General features: G+C 45.6%; 2 protein-coding genes across 2 annotated transcripts in view; both read right to left on the reverse strand.

Moving 5' to 3' along the window:
* IFTAP (intraflagellar transport associated protein) overlaps positions 1–20444 on the reverse strand; it is a 526063-nt gene that overhangs the window by 195269 nt on the left and 310350 nt on the right. The gene's annotated exons all lie outside the window — the stretch shown is intronic.
* The window catches only part of PRR5L (proline rich 5 like), a 46989-nt gene that overhangs the window by 6550 nt on the left and 19995 nt on the right, over positions 1–20444 (reverse strand). Inside the window, exons 2-8 of the mRNA XM_063438031.1 lie at positions 19261–19466; positions 13960–14040; positions 11729–11777; positions 9244–9301; positions 6615–6706; positions 1023–1163; positions 607–739 (exon numbers count right to left, since the gene is read on the reverse strand). Coding sequence (XP_063294101.1) covers positions 607–739; positions 1023–1163; positions 6615–6706; positions 9244–9301; positions 11729–11777; positions 13960–14040; positions 19261–19430 — 724 coding nt within the window. The 5' untranslated portion in view covers positions 19431–19466. The remainder of the gene's footprint in view (positions 1–606; positions 740–1022; positions 1164–6614; positions 6707–9243; positions 9302–11728; positions 11778–13959; positions 14041–19260; positions 19467–20444) is intronic.

Raw genomic sequence — 20444 nt, forward strand, 5'->3', positions numbered from 1 at the left:
CTTAAAAACGGCAAGGTAAATATAGGGTGATAGAGCTGCTTTTTTTTTTTCTTAAAAAGGAAACTGTAAAGGAGATGTTTCAGACAAAAAGCAGAGATCTCTTTCAGAGAGCTATTGAAATGTAATTTATACATTGAGATGTTTAAATCTCTAACATATGTACACACTACAAAATGGCTGCCGCAAATGGCTTCACACAATCATACATTGATAAGACCCTAACAGACAATTTAAATGAGGGGAAAACATGGAAGGTCGGGGAGGGAGGGGAGATAACCGTTAAAGAAACAGTTAACACATTTAAAAGAAATTAAAAATAATTGTGTTTCAAAAGATAATATCCATAATTTCAGGATGGAAAATAACATTAGAGGGACAAATGCAGAATAGTGACTGTCACAACATATTATACAGTAGTCTAGTCTTACTGGCTTCTTTTTGCATACGTATATTCAAGAGTGGGTTAAATGCTGGACCTAGCTGCCTTGGAAACAGAATTTTTATTGATACTTGTCCACCCTCTCACGGACTTTAACCACCAAACTGGTGTGCTCAAACAAATCTGCAAAGTAGCCAATCAGTGATACCATATAAGCATGGCCTTACCAAGAAAACAGGAGCCACCACCATTGCTGTAGGTCCTGTCTCCGTATGCTGCCAAGTAAGGCGATACAACCATTTTCACGAGTTCCTCCAGCTTTAGATAACCTTCACTTGGACCAGAAGGTTCATGAACATCCTGTAACAGAACAAAATGTGACAACTGAAGTCTTCTGCTCTGTTCCAGGCGGCATGTTCAGAAGTTCATTGTACTCTACATTATCAACCTCTCCGAGGCTGAAGCTTGTAGTAAACTTGAATTTCAACCGGGTATTCCTTCATTATCTAAAGAGAAGCCCTTTACATTGGTTCCCATATACATGACAACATATACATAAACAGGAAGTGGCACCTTTGAGTTAAACATTTATGGAAGGAGTTGTACAAACGGTTATAGTCTCCAAATACACACGCCATTGTACCTGAAGGACGAGCAGCATTTGAAGAAAGGATGGTGGTATCGGAGAATTGTTGTTCGACAACGTCTTATCCAGACCCACTTTTAACAGGACAGAGTCTCGGAAGCCAAGAAGAGCAATCTGACGGATGGTAAGCTCTTGGCCCTAAAACAATATTCAGCAGATTTTAATATACCTAACAAATTGGGCATTCTTTCATCTCTTTTTCTCATCAATTATTTTTTTATTTAGTCAGCCAGATATTTTTTTTTATTTTTTTTTTTACACAACCTGAATTTGATTCGACTTAAACTTATTTCTTCTAAAAAATCCTCAGGTGAATCCTCAGAAAAGGTAACCGATAAGTTAAATTTTATTTTCCACGTATTTTACATTGCTTAGGTTCTCTAATTAAAAAAAAAAAGACTTTATGAGCTACCCATAACACCAGAAGGGTTTAAAGCGGCACTGTCATGCCGAATTCCGTTTTTTTTTTAACCCCCCTCCCGCCTCAACTACATCCAATCGACCCCCTAGTCATCCCCAAATGCCCCTATGCCCCCCACATTACCTATTTTTTATTCTTTATTTTCTGCCCCGATCTATATTCAGGGCGCCGCCATCTTTGTGTGGGTAGGTGAAGTCCCTGTGGGACACGTCATCTACCCACACTACACAGACTGTGAGATTCCCGCACATGCCCAGTGAAACATCTGGACATGCGAACGGGAATTTCATCTATTCATTCATTCATCAGACAGACGAATGAATGAATAGAAAAAATCAGACGAACAAACTAACACTGAGTATCAGTGTTCGTTTGTTCGTTCGGTTTATTACAAGGAGGGAGCTACCGGCATGCAGCTCCCTCCTTGTAATATGTAAAGACAGAAGCGGTGGGGAGCTGTGCTCCCCACCACTTCATAAGCCCCCCAGGTCCCCCCCTCACTCTATGGGGGTCAATATGACCCCCATAATAGCACAAGGGAGATTAGAATCTCCCCAATGCCCCTACTCGCTATATCGCGAGTAGGGGCATGTCCACTAAACAGTGAGCAGCCTGTGGCTGCTCACTGTAAAAAAAAAAAAAAAAAAAAAAGGGTAATAAGGGGGGGGGGACGGGGGACCTACTGTCCTTCCCCGCCGGCCCCCACCCCTGGACGGCGGGTGGGGGCCATAATGGGAATGAGGGGGGACCTACTGTCCTCCCCTCAGGCCCCCACCCCTGGGCGGCGGGTGGGGGCCATAATAGTAATAAGGGGGGGGGGGACCTACTGTCCTCCACCCCCCGGCCCCCACCCCTGGGCGGCGGGTGGGGGCCATAATAGTAATAGGGGGGGGACCTACTGTCCTCCAGCCCCCGGCCCCCACCCCTGGGCGGCGGGTGGGGGCCCTAATGGAAAAAAGGGGGGGGGCCTACTGTCCTCCCCCCCCCGGCCCCCACCCCTGGGCGGCGGGTGGGGGCCATAATAGTAATAAGGGGGGGGGGATCTACTGTCCTCCCCCCCCCCGGCCCCCACCCCTGGGCGGCGGGTGGGGGCCATAACGATAATGGGGGGGGACCTACTGTCCTCCCCCCGCCCCCACCCCTGGGCGGCGGGTGGGGGCGCTAAGTAAATTCCCCCCCCCCCCCATATCAAGGTGACTAGGGGTGCCCAAGCCCCTAGTCACCCACCCCCCACCCAAATAAAAAATGCCCCTACCTACCCCCCTCACCCTAAAAAATAGTGAGGGGGGAATAAAATTGCTAACCTGTAAAGTAAAATTAAACTTACCATTCGACGTCTTCTTTTTTCTAAAATCTTCATTTTTCAGCCCCAAAAAAGGCCAAATAAAAAACCATCATAGCCGTCGAACTAAAAATAAAATAAAAAACCCGAGCGCAAAAAAAAAAAAAAAAAACCTGACGAAAAAGAAAAAACCCGAGCGCACAAAAAAATAATCCATCTTCACCCATGGAGGGCTCCGCGCAGACTGAGCTCCGCAGGGCGGGGCAAGGCTTATAAAGCCTTGCCCCGCCCTGCAATTAGCCTAAGAACACTCTGATTGGTGGGTTTAAGCCAATCAGAGTGCTCTTTGTCATTTTACAAGCGTGGGAAAGTTCTTTGGAATTTTCCCACGTTTGTAAAATGACACAGAGCACTGTGATTGGATGGCTTGAAATCCATCCAATCACAGTGCTCTGTGTCATTTTACAAGCGTGGGAAAGTTCTTTGGAATTTTCCCACGCTTGTAAAATGACACAGAGCACTGTGATTGGATGGATTTCAAGCCATCCAATCACAGTGCTCTGTGTCATTTTACAAGCGTGGGAAAGTTCTTTGGAATTTTCCCACGCTTGTAAAATGACACAGAGCACTGTGATTGGATGGATTTCAAGCCATCCAATCACAGTGCTCTGTGTCATTTTACAAGCGTGGGAAAGTTCTTTGGAATTTTCCCACGCTTGTAAAATGACACAGAGCACTGTGATTGGATGGATTTCAAGCCATCCAATCACAGTGCTCTGTGTCATTTTACAAGCGTGGGAAAATTCCAAAGAACTTTCCCACGCTTGTAAAATGACAAAGAGCACTCTGATTGGCTTAAACCCACCAATCAGAGTGTTCTTAGGCTAATTGCAGGGCGGGGCAAGGCTTTATAAGCCTTGCCCCGCCCTGCGGAGCTCAGTCTGCGCGGAGCCCTCCATGGGTGAAGATGGATTATTTTTTTGTGCGCTCGGGTTTTTTCTTTTTCGTCGGGTTTTTTTTTTTTTTTTTGCGCTCGGGTTTTTTATTTTATTTTTAGTTCGACGGCTATGATGGTTTTTTATTTGGCCTTTTTTGGGGCTGAAAAATGAAGATTTTAGAAAAAAGAAGACGTCGAATGGTAAGTTTAATTTTACTTTACAGGTTAGCAATTTTATTCCCCCCTCACTATTTTTTAGGGTGAGGGGGTAGGTAGGGGCATTTTTTATTTGGGTGGGGGGTGGGTGACTAGGGGCTTGGGCACCCCTAGTCACCTTGATGGGGGGGGGGGGGGAATTTACTTAGTGCCCCCACCCGCCGCCCAGGGGTGGGGGCCGGGGGGGGGGGGCAGTAGGTCTCCCCCCCCCCCTTATTACTATGATGGCCCCCACCCGCCACCCAGGGGTGGGGGCCGGGGGGGGAGGACAGTAGGTCCCCCCCCCTCTTATTACTATGATGGCCCCCACCCGCCGCCCAGGGGTGGGGGCCGGGGGGGAGGACAGTAGGTCCCCCCCCCCCTCTTATTACCATTATGGTCCCCACCCGCCGGCCAGGGGTGGGGGCCGGGGGGGGGAGGACAGTAGGTCCCCCCCCCCTACTACTATTATGGCCCCCACCCGCCGCCCAGGGGTGGGGGCCTGGGGGGGGAGGACAGTAGGTGTCCCCCCCCCCTATTACTATTATGGCCCCCACCCGCCGGCCAGGGGTGGGGGCCGGGGGGGAGGACAGTAGCTCCCCCCCCTACTACTATTATGGCCCCCACCCGCCGCCCAGGGGTGGGGGCCGGGGGGGGGAGGACAGTAGGTCCCCCCCCTCTTATTACCATTATGGCCCCCACCCGCCGGCCAGGGGTGGGGGCCGGGGGGGAGGACAGTAGGTCCCCCCCCCCCTACTACTATTATGGCCCCCACCCGCCGCCCAGGGGTGGGGGCCGGGGGGGAGGACAGTAGGTCCCCCCCCCCCCTTTATTACCATTATGGCCCCCACCCGCCGCCCAGGGGTGGGGGCCGGGGGGGAGGACAGTAGGTCCCCCCCCCCTTTATTACCATTATGGCCCCCACCCGCCGCCCAGGGGTGGGGGCCGGGGGGGAGGACAGTAGGTCCCCCCCCCCTCATTATCTTTATGGCCCCCACCCACCGCTCAGGGGTGGGGGCCGGGGGGGGGGGACAATAGGTCTCCCTCCCTTATTTTACTTTACGGCCCCCACCCGTCATTTAGGGGTGGGGGGCAATATTTTTTTTTTTTTCTACAGTGAGCAGCCACAGGCTGCTCACTGCTTACTAGACATGCCCCTACTCGCGGTATAGCGAGTAGGGGCATATTATTTACTAATACCAAGTCATTTTTACTTGGTGTTAGTAAATTTGGCTGAAAGACCAGTTTAGGTCTTTCAGCCTTTTAGTAGATAGCTCCCTGATACCGTGGGAATTAGGGAGTTATCTACTAAGCGGCTGTAAGATGCAGCCACAGCAATGAATAGGATCGGAGTTTCATTCATTTGAATGAAATTCCGATCCGAACAAAGTACCGAATTGCATCCTAACACAATGGAGAAACAGTGCTCATTCTGTTAGGATGCAATTCGGCAGTTTTGCCGGCGTTCTGTCTAAGTGACAGGACGTTCGGCAATACTGACAAGAAGCATTGTGGGAACAGGGAGGAAAGCTAGGGATCATGGGAAAATTGCTCTGACCAGCGGAAATGAAGCACACTTTGCTCCTCCGCTGGTCAGAGCTGGTCAAGCGGAGGAATCCTCCATAAGACAGAGTCCCTACTTTGTCTTATGATTTTAAAGAAAACTAAAGAAGACAGGAAGAAAAGAATAACAGATCCCGAGAGAGGGGGAGGAGAGGAAGAGATTGAGGAAAGGTAAGTTCGGCATGACAGTGCCGCTTTAAGTTGCACGCTCACTTCTTAAAAAATCACACTAATGAATAAAACATTGAAAACCACCTATAAGTTCTGTTGGCCTTTTTTTCTTCTTAAGATACACAGTTTTCTTTTAAATTTATATTAAATTGAGATCCCAACCCAGTTGGATCCTCTCTCTACGCGCTCTCTGTGTGGTCTGACGGGTGCAAAAGATAGAGCTTATAACAATGACTGACAGGAAGGCAATATGGATGTGCTTAGTTACAGAATAGAGAGTAAATACAGCACCGTGGTTTCTACACTTCATTTTATTTTTCAAACCTGACAGATACATATTTGTTACATACATAATATTAGAAAATCCTGGTAAGCGATAGTTCCCAGTTAGAGCATGCATTCTCCATGGGCATAAATCACAGAGTGTGAGATCTTCGGTGTGAAAAACCTGCATAAGACTCACCTACAAAGACTGTGAGCTGGTACAAGGGAGGCTGGTTATGAATCATATTTCCCAGAAACATTAACGTCAATAACAACCTGTTAGGTATGAGTTCTCTTTAAGTATCGCCCTGCCTTCAAGACAAAATGTAGTCATCTTATCTTAGATGCTAATTTCAACTCCCTGTGTCGTAAGAGGTTTAACACGCCAATTCCACATTCGGCACTGAAGTCACTAATGTTTACTACCCCTGCAAAATATTCATTCATAACAGGATTTATGCTTCTATTTAACTGAAGCCAAAAGAAGAAAACCTGATTTAACGTTAATTAGGAACCCACGTCGTCACACACAAAGGAATTAATGAGGGCAATTTCAACCGGTTTGCAATAAAGTCTAATTACACATTAACTACATCTTAGAAAATCTGTGTCGGGTAAGTGTTTCGCTAGAGACCTCGCATTTTTATTTCCAGGATGAAATACCAACTAAAAGGTCGAACACAAATTCCACAAAATGATCTCCCCCCACATCAGTAAAAACATCAAATATTTAAAAGGTTTTGCCGTGTCTCTCACCTGGACAGGATAAAATATAGCCTGAAGCGTAGGCAAGATCTCAGTAAAGAAATGGTCCCATAGCTCGGATATGATGGCAATTCGGTTTTCACCTAAATCCAGGATAGGGAACACTCTTTAGAAATGCAATTATTTGTCGTCTTTTAGAAACATTTTTTTTTTTAAATCCATCAGGTCTAATATAGCAGATTCCAATTGTAATATAGCATAGGGCTGTCACCTTTAGAGCAGGGATGGTGTAAAATAGGGGATTATAGCTTTGTCTTAGTGATGCACCGTATGAATGCGGACTAGATAGTCATGTAACAAACAAACAAAAAATCCTCTTCCTGTCGATCACTTTGACGATGCATTATCTATCATACAGCGCTGTGTTATGTGGAGGTGTTATGTAAACAAACATGACATTAATTCAGTGATCCCATATAAGAAATGAGGCTCTGAGGATGTTAGATGTTGATAAATGTTATTGATCATGGTGTGTGGGATTTGTTCCCTAAAATGTGTATTTTGTGAAACCGACAAGAAAATTGAAATTTTGAGGTCAATACAGCCAAACTAGAAAACGGAATGCAGCAGTTTGCTGTTGGCAGTGCCTCGCAATCTTCACAGCTCTAATCTCAGGGCCAGATTAACGTAGGGGCTGATGGAGCTGCAGCTCCAGGTCCGATGCCTATGGAATAAGCCCATTGATTTAAAGAATATCTTCATTGTTTTTACTACTCCTCACTTGCTCTTGCTAAAGTATGGAAACTTAAGAGGGATGTAGGGGAACAAAATCGGTGTGGACTTGCTGACAATGAAATTAAAGTAAAGATGAGTTTGCGCACTATGCGAATGCTCTTGCTGCTTCAGTCTCTATCACTGTGGCATGTTCACTTTCTTCTACACTTATTACATCCACCTTTTCTCTGTCCAAGACTATATAACAGGAGCCGCTGCCTTCTAGTAAGAAGATAGAGGAGAGGATCAGCGAGTGCTACGGGATAGTCCTTAGAAAGGTAGAGCGAGTGCATCATTAGACGCATTTATGCCAAGCTCAGGGTGCTGTCTGCACAGTATGCCCTTGTTTAATCATCCTGCATGATTGGCAGGCAGCCTGACACACTGGAGGATCCAGGGGGGGGGGGCAACGGGGGAATTGCCCCCCCTGAGGCTCTCCTCTGCCGGCTAATGCAGGGCTGGCACTGTCCAAGCGCCAGCCCTGCAATGTGCCTTCACAGACCGGAAGGGAGATCAGTGATCTCCCTCCCCAGTCCACAGGCACTGTGCTGGCAGCCGGCAGGGAGGGAGAGAGGACCCGGGAGCTCAGCCTGCAGCTCCTCCAGGTTCTTCTCTCGCAAGCACGGAGCGTTGCCGTGGTTATCACCGCAACGCTCCGGATCTCACAAGAGTGAACTCTAGCCCTGGAGCTGCGGGCTAGAGTTCACTCTCCCCACTACGACCACCAGGGATTCCCCACGGACCACCAGGGATCGAGAAATGTCCCCCTTCCTCCCTCAGTAAAGGTAAGAAGGGAGGGGGGACATACATTTATTTATTTTTATTTAAAATTTTTTTATAAAAAAGCCTCCCTACCCTGCTCACCACACATTTACACACTGCCCCCCCACATGCCCTGACCCACACACACAAAGGCTGCCCCACACACACACACACACACACACATACACTGCCTCCACATACACTGCCCCACACACTCACACACATAAACTGCCCCAGACACACACGCACACACACACACACACACACTGTCCCACACACATACACTGCCCCCACATACACACATACACTGCCCCCACATACACTGCCCCCCATACACACATTGCCCCACACACATACACAATCCGCCATACACACATTGCCACACACACACACATACACACTGCCTCCCCATACACACATTCACACACTACACCCCCCACACACACACACTGCACACATTGCACCACTCACACACTACAGCCCCATATCCCAGCAGACCCCAGGTAAGTTGGCAAACTGTTTTTAAGGGGCAGAGCTGTTCTGAGACATTTTAGGTGATGTAGGTATTAATAAAAATGTATGTAACAAAAATGTAATCTAGAAGAGCAATGTATCTTATTTACACAGACTGATTTCTAAACACATTTATTGTAGTTTAAAGACACATTACTGGGAGTATTATTGCTGTGGAGCTCTATTATACACTCAAATACACCAACAATATGGAGCTCCTAGAAAACAGGGACATTAGGATTGAAAAGAGCGACAGATGGATTTGGGTCCAAAATTGAGACTGTCCCTCATAAATAGGGACACTTGGGTAGTATGACATAAGCTAAACTGAATCCATAGGTAGAAATGTTTAGCGATCGCTACCCCTAATTTGTTGGCATTGTGCCTCAAAATGTGCCCTCTATAACGGTACCATATGAGAATTGTTAAATAAATAAATACCATCATGTGGCATTTACGTTAATGGTACTGTTTCAATTCTACTTGTCTGTGGAGATATAAAGTCACGTGATGAGGTCACCATTATCTACATATTTATTTTGAATTCAAAAGGACACACATTTGATTTCAATTTCTTGACAACAGTGTACATTACTACAATACAATTTCCTGTGTAAATCCAATGACTCACCTTCATACAACTTCACCTTCTCTTCCATTAACACAAGACCTTTTGATAGTAACTGATTCTGTAAATAGATTTTTAGAAAAGTGCATGAGTTTCACACGTGAGTTATGGTGTATCCTAGCCGTCCATTCCATGGACCAAAACCAGCTGTGGCCTGGGGTTCAATGACTCACTCTTTACTACCTAAAAGGGCCTTTGATAGATCAATATCCCAAACTTAGCAACTGGGGAAATAAATTGTGGCGCTTGAAACACCATATATTTCTAGGTATGTATCACTTCATGCTAATGGACAGTGCTATCCTGCAGTAGACAGCATTCATATACTGGAGGAAAGAAATCAGAATCTCTAGAATGTCCCTTCGATTAGTTCATGGATCACCCAGCAGCATATGAAGTCTACCGGTCAGTACTCTTCACCTGTTGTCTGTCATTAAATAGAAGTTAAATATGTCCTGGTGGATTTGGAACCACAGTAAAACAACAGTAATGGAAAGGACCAGAGCTGTATTCAGATTGTGAGGCTTGAAAGCGTTAAACAATGGTTTAGAGGAAAAGAGACTGAATTCTGAGTGGCAGACTTGAAGGAGTTAAAAGGGTAGATTGAGGGGAACTAGACTGAGTGGGAGGCTTGGCTTTCGCTAAAGTATAATGTTTTGGAGAAACCTGTTATGACTGGCTAACCATTAGTGAAACATTTGGTTATTAAAACTGCAAATTCTGTAATATTCTCAGAAAACCACATATATTTATATATTTAGTACTAGTATTTAGGGCGGGCTATATAAAAGTTTCACTAAAAAAAAAAAAAAAGGTACACCTAAAATACACAATAAGAAGAGGAGGCAGATACTCAACCTCGTAAAACAAACACTAAAAACAGAAGTGGGAAGGGGAAATGCAAAAAGAAATGAATTAATTAAAGGGGAATCCCGCGCACAAATTCATAAATAGGCTAATTTGCAAACTACCCACAAGTAATGCACATGCCGGTTTAAAATCAGTGTCAGTAACCATGGAATAAATTCAGTGATATTTATTAATATGTTCATTATTGGGAATTCAAAGTAAATTTCATATTTTCGAAGAAAAAAACATCGAAGTGAAAATAATTTGAGTTATAATTCAGTTATATCGGTCTAAAATGTAAAAAAAAATAATGTTTGGAATTCCTGCCAATTTACACTTTCGGATATAACCTTGATTGGTTTTCAAAGCTGTAGATTTGTTTCATTTTGTTTGCTCAGCTGAATAAAACGAACGGGTTGTTACTACGCTGTGGTAGGAAAAAACCTACATGGATATTTTTATCTTTTTTTTTGTATAGGGAAGAAAGTTAAAGACAGGATCAATTTTCCCAGAAATTAACCAAACTCGCCTTGTTTGGGAATACCAGGCAGGGGTACTAGATCCATCCTTTTACCCTTGTCACACATCACGTCTTCAGGGTGATGTGCAGCACAGGAAAAGTGTAGGTAGATAGAAATCATATCAAGGATGGATCTCAAGACAACGGTCTAGATTAGTTAAAGCAGAACTGTCAGTTCTCTGAAAATTACACCAAAAATATAATCTGGAAATCACTTGTAACTTGTGTTATCCTCTTCACCTGATGTTCTAAATTCTATTAAAATGTCCATTAAAGATTCAGCAGGTAACATCCCAAGTTCAGTCAAGGCACAGCCAGGGCACACAATTCAATTAACGAGAACAGAAACCTTGTTACAATTTCTCCTCTTACTCCCCTCTTCTCAAATGTTGAAAAAAATATCTATTTAGTTCACGATTGCAGGTGACCACTTCTATTTGTGAATTGCTTCTCTGCTTGTTGGTTTGCCTCAATTTTTTTTTTTATCCTATTGTATCCTTGTCACGCACATAGAGCGACCACATCCACCATGTTTTTCTTAGGTTTTCAATTCTATATGTATAAAGCATTTATATACTTTAAAAAGGAAACTTGCCATTACCAGACCACGTCATATGAATTCTGCAATGTTACAAACTGTTGGGCAGCACTCTGCATGTACTGCCCAACAGCATGAAAACATTTTAGAACCTACATAGATCTGGGAGCCAAACGCAAACATATTCTGTAGATAACCGAGCTCTAGTAATAATTATTATGTAACAATTACATCCCCCGCCAACGATACGGTATCCTATAACACACCACAGTTAATACTCAAATAAATAAAAAATAAATTGCGAAAACATGGAACTGTATTTTTAAGGGTTTGATAACATCCAGAATTCAGCTATTGCAAGAACCCACAGGTGTTAATATCGATGTAACAGTTCTTTAAATCATAATTGCTAAACCGCACGTCTCGGAACCAAGAAAATGAGAAGACAGCTTATCGTGAGAAATTACAGGTCACAAATTACAGGTCATAAACCACATCTAAATGCATGTCAGCACTTAATGCAAACAGCAGACTTTGGCAACATACAACAATTAAATGTTGTTTTTTTTTATTTTCTTTACCTGAAAATATTCCGTGATAAAGGATCCAAGTTCACTTTTGAGTAAATGTCTAAAATAAAAATAAAATACATATATATATATAACAGGGTAGTTCGTAAAATAAAATATGCATGCGTAAAGATTCCTTTGAGGTACGCCACAGTATCCAAATAATGTACAGTGCATGTTTATAGGAAATGCGTGGTACAGGGCTGTCCCACAAGGTGCATATTTTTAACAGCTACTAACTTAAAGAAAAATAAATGCTTTTCAAGGTGCTCTATGCATAAAGACTTGTGAAATTTTGTTTTACATTGTAATGAGAATAACATGAAATGAAAGCCTTTTAAAAAACAAACAAAAAAAACAAACTGTGTCCTACAGTGATTTCCACAATCATGTTCAGTGTGCCAGTCACTTCTTTCCTTTGCTGGTTATACAGCAAAGCTATCCAAATCTAAAAATTTGGAATGACGTCCAGACTCTCTTGTAGTGGTTATGGTGCTTAAAGTGCCCACTGCCTATTTAATTAATCAATAATATATCCCAAAGGAATCACCTTGGCTAATGAATTGGTTTCCTTAATGTTGCAAATGGCGGAAGAATGTATGCAATAAAAAAAATAAACATTTTTTTGTAAAAATAATCACCTTTGGAGTTTTTTACTAAACCAACTGTATGGAGATCCGACGAAGGTAGGACAAAATAGCCAATTTGGAAAAGTTGTACAACTTACCTACGCTTCCAGTCATTACATTAGGAAGCGCACCCAGAGATATCTAAACTTAAAGGGACACTATAGTCAGCCAGACCACTTCAGCTCAATGAAGTGGTCTGGGTGTCAGGTCCCTCTAGGGTTAACCCTGCCTGATGTAAACATAGCAGTTTCAGAGAAACTGCTATTTTTACATCTGAGGTTAAGCCAGCCTCTAGTGGCTGTCTTCTAGCCACTAGAGGCGCATCGGCAATGATTGAGGCATATTATGCCTCAATCACGCAGAGTGTCCATAGGAAAGCATTGAAAAATGCTTTCCTACAGACACTTTGAATGTGGGCGCGGCAGTGCCACGCATGCGCATTTGGCGCCGGTGACGTCAGACAAGGATGCTGACTTCGGCAGGGGAAGAGAGGTAAGGAAGCCCGGCGGGGGAAAAGGGTGAGTAGCTGAAGGAGTTTTAACCCCTTCAGGGCCACGGGAGGGGGACCCTCAGGGTGGGGGCACCCTCAGGGTACTATAGTGTCAGGAAAAGCTTGGTTTTCCTGACACTATAGTGTCCCTTTAACTATAAAAATTTCATATTTTATACTTTTGTGTTGTGTCCAGATATATATAGTAATAGTCGCAATTTGTTTCTACTAAATAAATCAAGCTAACACAAACTCACACAAAAGTGTCCACCTAAACAAAGGACGGGGGATAAGTTGGCTCTGCATTACAGTATTATAAACTAGTTATTATTAAAATACATAATTTTTATAGTTTTTACTTGGCGGCATCAGGAATAGTATAATAGTATATATAACAGTATAGTAAATAGAATAACAATCATAGTATTAATAATAAAAACTTGTGTTTACTGTAATTATTATTCCTTGTGTGTAATACAATTACAAACATATGAATGTTAAACATATACATAACTTGTTTATTTTTATTTGTGTAGAAGTTATGCCTTGTATGTTTGATGGTAGATGTTCCTTTTTATTATACTTACGGTTTTATAGTCAGTAAAATTTTGGAGGGCTGCCCTGTTTATATCAGCACTAGGGTGTGTAGGGGTACAACCCTTGCACATGTTTATGCTTCCAGTTCTACAAATTTGGACTTATATTAGAAGTCTTTGTCATTTTGTCATTTCTCCACAATTCCAGATTTAGGGCAAAAAATAAACTAAAATAAATCAATAGAAACAGATACTTGTCAAAAGAACCAAACATTATTGACTAATTAGATTTACTAAACTGGAAGAAAAGATAAATTGCCGGGCACATGAGGTTTCTTCTAAAAGCCAGTCTTTTATTAGGAGGAAAAAAGTGGAGACAACGTTTCGGCTCCACTGTGAGCCTTTATCAAGTCTCCGAGATTTACTAAACTGGCATAACAATACTGACTTCCTAGTCTAGAGTAGGACGTATTTAAAATGAATGAGGATTTTATACAATTTGGATCACGATTCCCCGTTACAGAAAATAAAAACGATGACATTCCCGCGTGACATTCCACAACTCAGCTTGCGCACAACATTTCATACCTGACGCTTTCGTTCAAAGAGTACAGTTCATTCGACTGGAGCCCGCCACCTTTAAACACATTTATTACGGCCGACTGGACACTGAGAAAGAAAAACTGAATATAGTTAGCCAGTCACATCTCTCCTAATGTATTTATTATATGGTTCTATACATTGCAGTAGCCAACTAGTCAATGTATCACACACACTATACATGTATATAGCACAAGAATCAAATACAGAAAAACATTAAAACAAACAACAAACAACAAGTTAATTTTAATGTAGGACTGCAAAACAAAAAAAATCACCTTTTTTTCCCCGTAGTTTGGCTATTTAAACCCAAAATATTATTTTGTTAATTCTTCCACAATTCAATGAAGTGAATACAAACAAATTGATACAATTCAATACAAACACATTTGCTTAAAAAACAAACAAAAAAAAAAACGGAGTTATATGTATATTGTGGGTATAAACATGTTTTCTGTTTGTTACCGTGTGTCGATGTAGGCAGATAGGTTGCAAAGAGCGAGCTGCAGAGGCCTGTGCATGGTCTATTGCACAAACATCTTATCGCAATGCTTTCCCAGGGTGCTTTGCATAAAGTGGGCCTGTTGTGGGGGCATGCAGAGAAATTACAGATTTCTGGGTCACCTTCACACACACAACATGACAAGGCAGCTGGGGCGGGTCTGATCATCCAGGATATGCATAAACGCCTGATTCCACCATCAACAGGAAGATATGATGGGATGGAGAGGGGAGGGGAGATACTGCAGGACTCTGGGCAACAATGCTGATGTTAGTGACGTGCAACATAATTAAAATATATGCCTTTATATAATACTTCCCTTACCTTTTGTGTCACTTTATCCCTCTAGCATGTAAGCTCATTGAGCAGGGCCCTCAGCCCCTCTGTTTCTGTGCGTCAAACTTGTCTGGTTACAATTGTATGTTTGTTAGCCTACCCATTGTACAGTGCTACGGAATTTGTTGGTGCTATATAAATATAATAATAATAATAATAATAATCATTATATATATATATATTATATCACAAAATAAAAATCAAAGCTGGCCTGGGAATTAGTAAAGATGTCCGGAGAATAAGTATTAATCCCATCAAGGCGTGATGAGTGTACAACATGAACAGGGGGCAGTATTTAGAGAAACCAACTCCCAGGGTGACATTCTAGAATGCACACTTCTCTCCCTTATCAAATTCCAAAGTTTTATAATTCCCCTTCTTCCCCTTCCAATGTTTACTCCCAGTCACCCAGTGCCGTCCAGGTGTGTGTGTGTGTGTGTGTGTGTGTGTGTAGTGCTTTTTGTCCCCCTCCAGCTTACCTGGGCAGAGAGAGGGTAAAATCCCTGGTGTTTCTGTGGACGCTGACCTATATGGGTGGAGCATATGGTCTGCACTTTCTGAATGATCCATTCAGTGAGTGCTAGGGTCAATAGAGCAGCAATCTCCATTTGCAGGAGGAGCAGACCACTGGCTCTATTGTTATAGAGAGGAAGGCACAGTGCTTGTCATGGACATTTTTTTTTACCTCCCTACCGGTGCATGAACACCGGTAGCACCCCATGCAGCCTGGTTTGCCCCACGCTAGAAATGGCTTGCATCAATAGAAACCATTAAAATAGAATGAGAAGGACAGAATGGGTATGTGCCCATCACTGATTTTACTCGGCACAAACATATTTCATAGCATATTAGAGCTGCAAATTTTGGAAACTTATATTCTTGTCTTCCTATAAAATCCAGGGTGTCTGGACAGATCAGGAGTGTCCCACTAGATCAGAGTTAGATGATATAGAGAGTTATAAGCAGGGGCGGACTGACCGGTCGGGCACTTCGGACATGGTCCGAGGGCCCGGCCGGGACGGGGGCCCGCCATCAGGGGGCCGCCCGCCCCTTTAAATGCTGCAGCCGCCTGAGCGCTCTCTTAAGAGCGCTCAGGCGGCTGCAGCTTGTCACCTCCCCTCCCCTGTAGCGTGACCGAGCTGCTGTGCGGTCCGGTGCCCGGCCGGAGTGATAGGAAGGTGCTCAGTGTGCACCTTCCTAGCACTCCGGCCGGGCACCGCGGACCGGACAGCAGCTCGGCCACGCTACAGAGGAGGGGGTGGGTAAGAACAGAGAGGGAGGGAGGGGGTGTGGGGGGGGGGAATGAACAGGGAGGGAGGGGGTGTGGGGGGGGAATGAACAGGGAGGGAGGGGGTGGGGGGGGAATGAACAGAGAGGGAGGGGGGGAATGAACAGAGGGGGTGGGGGGAAATGAACAGAGAGGGAGGGGGGGAATGAACAGGGAGGGGGTGGGGGGGAATGAACAGGGAGGGGGTGGGGGGGGGATGAACAGAGAGGGGGGGGAAATGAACAGAGAGGGAGGGGGTGGGGGGGAATGAACAGAGAGGGAGTGGGTGGGGTGGGGGAATGAACAGAGAGGGAGGGGGTGGGGGGGAAATGAACAGAGAGGGAGGGGGTGGGGGGAAATGAACAGAGAGGGAGGGGGTAGGGGGAATGAACAGAGAGGGAGGGGGTGGAGGGGAATGAACAGAGAGGGGGAGGGGAATGAACAGAGAGGGGGGGGATGAACAGAGAGGGAGGGGGTGGGGGGGGAATGAACAGAGAGGGGGTGGGGGTGGGGGGAATGAACAGAGAGGGAGGGGGTGGGGGGAATGAACAGAGAGGGAGGGGTGGGGGGATGAACAGAGAGGGGGGGATGAACAGAGGGGGGGATGAACAGAGAGGGGGGGAATGAACAGAGAGGGGGGATGAACAGAGAGGGGGGATAAACAGGGAGGGGGGATGAACAGAGATGGAGGGGGGGAAATGAACAGAGAGGGGGGGAAATTAACAGAGAGGGAGGGGAGGGGAGGGGGTAAGAAGAAAGAGGGAGGGGGTGGGTAAGAAGAAAGAGGGAGGGGGTGGGTAAGAAGAAAGAGGGAGGGGGGTAAGAAGAAAGAGGGAGGGGGGGTAAGAAGAAAGAGGGAGGGGGGTAAGAAGAAAGAGGGAGGGGGGTAAGAAGAAAGAGGGAGGGGGTAAGAAGAGGGAGGGAGGGGGGTAAGAAGAGAGAGGGAGGGGGGGTAAGAAGAGAGAGGGAGGGGGGGTAAGAAGAGAGAGGGTGAGGGGGGAGAAGAGAAAGGGAGGGGGGTAAGAAGAGAAAGGGAGGGGGGTAAGAAGAGAGAGGGAGGGGGGTAGGAAGAGAGAGGGAGGGGCGTAAGAAGAGAGAGGGGGGGTTAGGAGAAGAGAGGGAGGGGGTAAGAAGAGAGAGGAAGGGGGGGTAAGAAGAGAGGGAGGGGGTAAGAAGAGGGGGGTAAGAAGAGGGGGAGGGGAGTAAGAAGAGGGAGGAGTAAGAAGAGGTGGGAGTAAGAAGAGGGGGAGGGGGAAGTAAGAAGAGGGGGAGAGTAAGAAGGGGGTAAGAAGAGAGTGAGGGGGGAGTAAGAAGAGGGGGGGTAAGAAGAGGGGGAGGGGGGGAGTAAGAGGAGGGCAATTGCCCCCTCCCCTGTCTGCAGGCACCGTGCGGGCAGCCTGCAGGGGAGGGAGGAAGAGAGGACCCGGGAGCTCAGCCTGCAGCTCCTCTGGGTCCTTCTTGCACGAGCACAGATCGTTGCCGCGTTTACCACGGCAACGTTACGGCTCTTGCGAGAGTAAACTCTAGCCCTGGAGCTACGGGCTAGAGTTCACTCTCAACACTGTGACCACCAGGGATTCCTGGTGGTCGCAGTGGTGAGAGTGAACTCTAGCCCCATAAACACACTGCCCACCATACACCCACACACACCATACACATTTACACACATTGCCACACACACACATACACTGCCCACCCATACACACACAGCCCCCCATACTAACATTGCCACACACATACACAGCCCCCTCATACACACATTGCCCCACACACCCTACACATTCACACACTACACCCCCTCACACACACTGAACCTTTCACACACACTGCACCCCTTACACATTGCACCACTGCTCCTATACCCTACTACAGCCTCATATCCCAGCAGACCCCAGGTAAGTTGTCAAACTGTTCTTAAACGGTTTGACTACTTACTCTGAAAGGGGGGTCCAGCCCTCCTGGCACCATAACGACTACACAGAGCAGTAGTGGTTATTGTGCATGGAATATTTCTTTAAATAATCTACAAGTGCCCCAGTAGCCAGCAAGCCAGCCAGCCCACAGGCCGGCCAGCCAGCCAGCCAGCCAGCCAGCCCACAGGCCGGCCAGCCAGCCCACAGGCCACCAGTTAGGCTTACAGCCAGCAAGCCCGCAGCCTACCAACCGCAGCCAGCAAGCCACAGCCAGCAAGCCAACAGCCTGCCAGCCGCAGCCAGCAAGCCAACAGCCTGCCGGCAGTAGCCAGCAAGCCCACAGCCTGCCGGCAGTAGCCAGCAAGCCCGCAGCCTGCCAACCGCAGCCAGCAAGCCACAGCCAGCAAGCCAACAGCCTGCCAGCCGCAGCCAGCAAGCCAGCAAGCCCACAGCCTGCCGGCAGTAGCCAGCAAGCCCACAGCCTGCCAGCAAGCCCACAACCTGCCAGCAAGCCCACAGCCTTCCAGCAAGCCCACAGACTGCCAGCCAGCAACAGTAATTAAGGTAAGAGGAGCTAACTTGGCCTAGGTATCAGCGAGCTATGTTGTGTTGCTATATTGTGAATAGGAAGAGACCCCCCTCCAGGCCCCATTAGACTCCATTGTAGTCTCTAATGGGACCTGGAGGAAATTCTTTCTAACACACTCTCTAAAGGACACTGAGATAGCCTCTGCTAGAATGCTCCCCCCCCCCCCCTCCATGGCCCATTAGCCCTCAATTGTAGTCTCTACTGGGGCCTGGAGGCGACTGTTTCCAGCAGGGACACTGAGATGGCCTCTGTTAGAAAGACCCCCTTCCAAGCCTATTAGACTCCATTGTAGTCTCTAATAGGGCCTGGAGGGGATTCTTTCTAACACACTCTCTAAAGGACACTGAGATAGCCTCTGCTAGAAAGACCCCCCTCCATGGCCCATTAGCCCTCAATTGTAGTCTCTACTGGGGCCTCGAAGGGATTATTGCACTTTTGTTCCTTGTGTCTAAAGATTGTGTAGGGTGTGGCTTGAGGCGGTGCATGGAGGCGGGACATGGGTGGCGCTTGCTGCGGAGTATGGGTGGGGCCTGTAAGGGGGCCCTTGATTTATTTTGCCCGGGGGCCCTGAGGGTTCTCAGTCCGCCCCTGGTTATAAGCAAACAATAGAAGCCATGACCAATACAATACTACACCTTCTTTTTAAAATGTATGTTTGGTTCAATGTTATCCCATCTCTTACCTGTTCCACACAGTGCTGGAGTTCAGCTGTGCAGTCTGTCTGTTGGCATAGAAGCGTGGCAAGTCACTAAGGGCAGGAGAACTCATAAACCGTGGCCTAGGGCGGCGGAACGAGCCCATCTTATTGAACTGGACTGCAATGTACGGCAGCAGAGTCTGACTCCTAGTCATACGGAAAGCAGGATGGAAGCCCCAGGGGACAGGGTCCTGTAAACGAAACAGTAAAATATTTTTTTCAGAAAAAAAAACAAACAAAAAAAACTAAATATGGGGAAAAACCGAGGAACGAGAAACAGCTAATTTTTTACAATTGTATGAAGACAAACACACACACACACACTGTTAAAAGAAAACAAAAACCTCATAAATATTGTTTAAGAGACAGTCATCGGTGAAAGTATAAGAGCTTTTACTAGCTTGCCCCTCTGCTGAGCAAGACTCAAATGTCGTAGAAGCAATCAAAGACATTCACCTCGACATCCCATAAGCCTCATCATAGACAGGATCCAGAACCCTCTCTCCCAAGCAGATCTTCCAGATTTTTGTGCAGCAGTTGTCAATATTAAAAATTCTGTTCACTCATACACACTGCACATTACTGTGAGATTTATTGCTGTGGAGCTCTGTGGCACAAAGATACACAAAGCCAATTACTGTGAGTTTTATTGCTGTGGAGCTCTGTGACACAAAGATACACAAAGCAAATTACTGTGAGTTTTATTGCTGTGGAGCTCTGTGGCACAAAGATACACAAAGCACATTGCTGTGAATTGTATCTCCTCCAATAGGTCTTACAGAACATACAGCATCATAGCACAGAGTACACCAAAAACAATCCTCCTTAACAATATATGGTAATAATGTGGCAGGTATCGAAAACTCAACAGATTAAAAAAAATAAAAAATCTTCAAATTTCTTTCCCAGTTCTATAAATAAAAGGTGATGCACAGATTGCTAAATCATTTAATATTATTATTTGCCATGAATGACATCAGTTTGAGGTGTCTTTTTCCAAATTTCCCTATTGTCTTTACATTTGAAGCGCAACATGTAAATTAAGAGAAGGAGTAACCATAAGTAAATTTTTGGTGGACGCCTTGGACCCAGGAGTTAGACAGGAACCCTGAAACTATGAATTTCTTTAATTTAGAGGGCTCAGGTGGGGTAACTCGTTACCTCTCTAG

The sequence above is a fragment of the Pelobates fuscus genome, chromosome 12 (genome assembly GCF_036172605.1).
Source record: "Pelobates fuscus isolate aPelFus1 chromosome 12, aPelFus1.pri, whole genome shotgun sequence".
NCBI classification, from domain to species: Eukaryota; Metazoa; Chordata; class Amphibia; order Anura; family Pelobatidae; genus Pelobates; species Pelobates fuscus.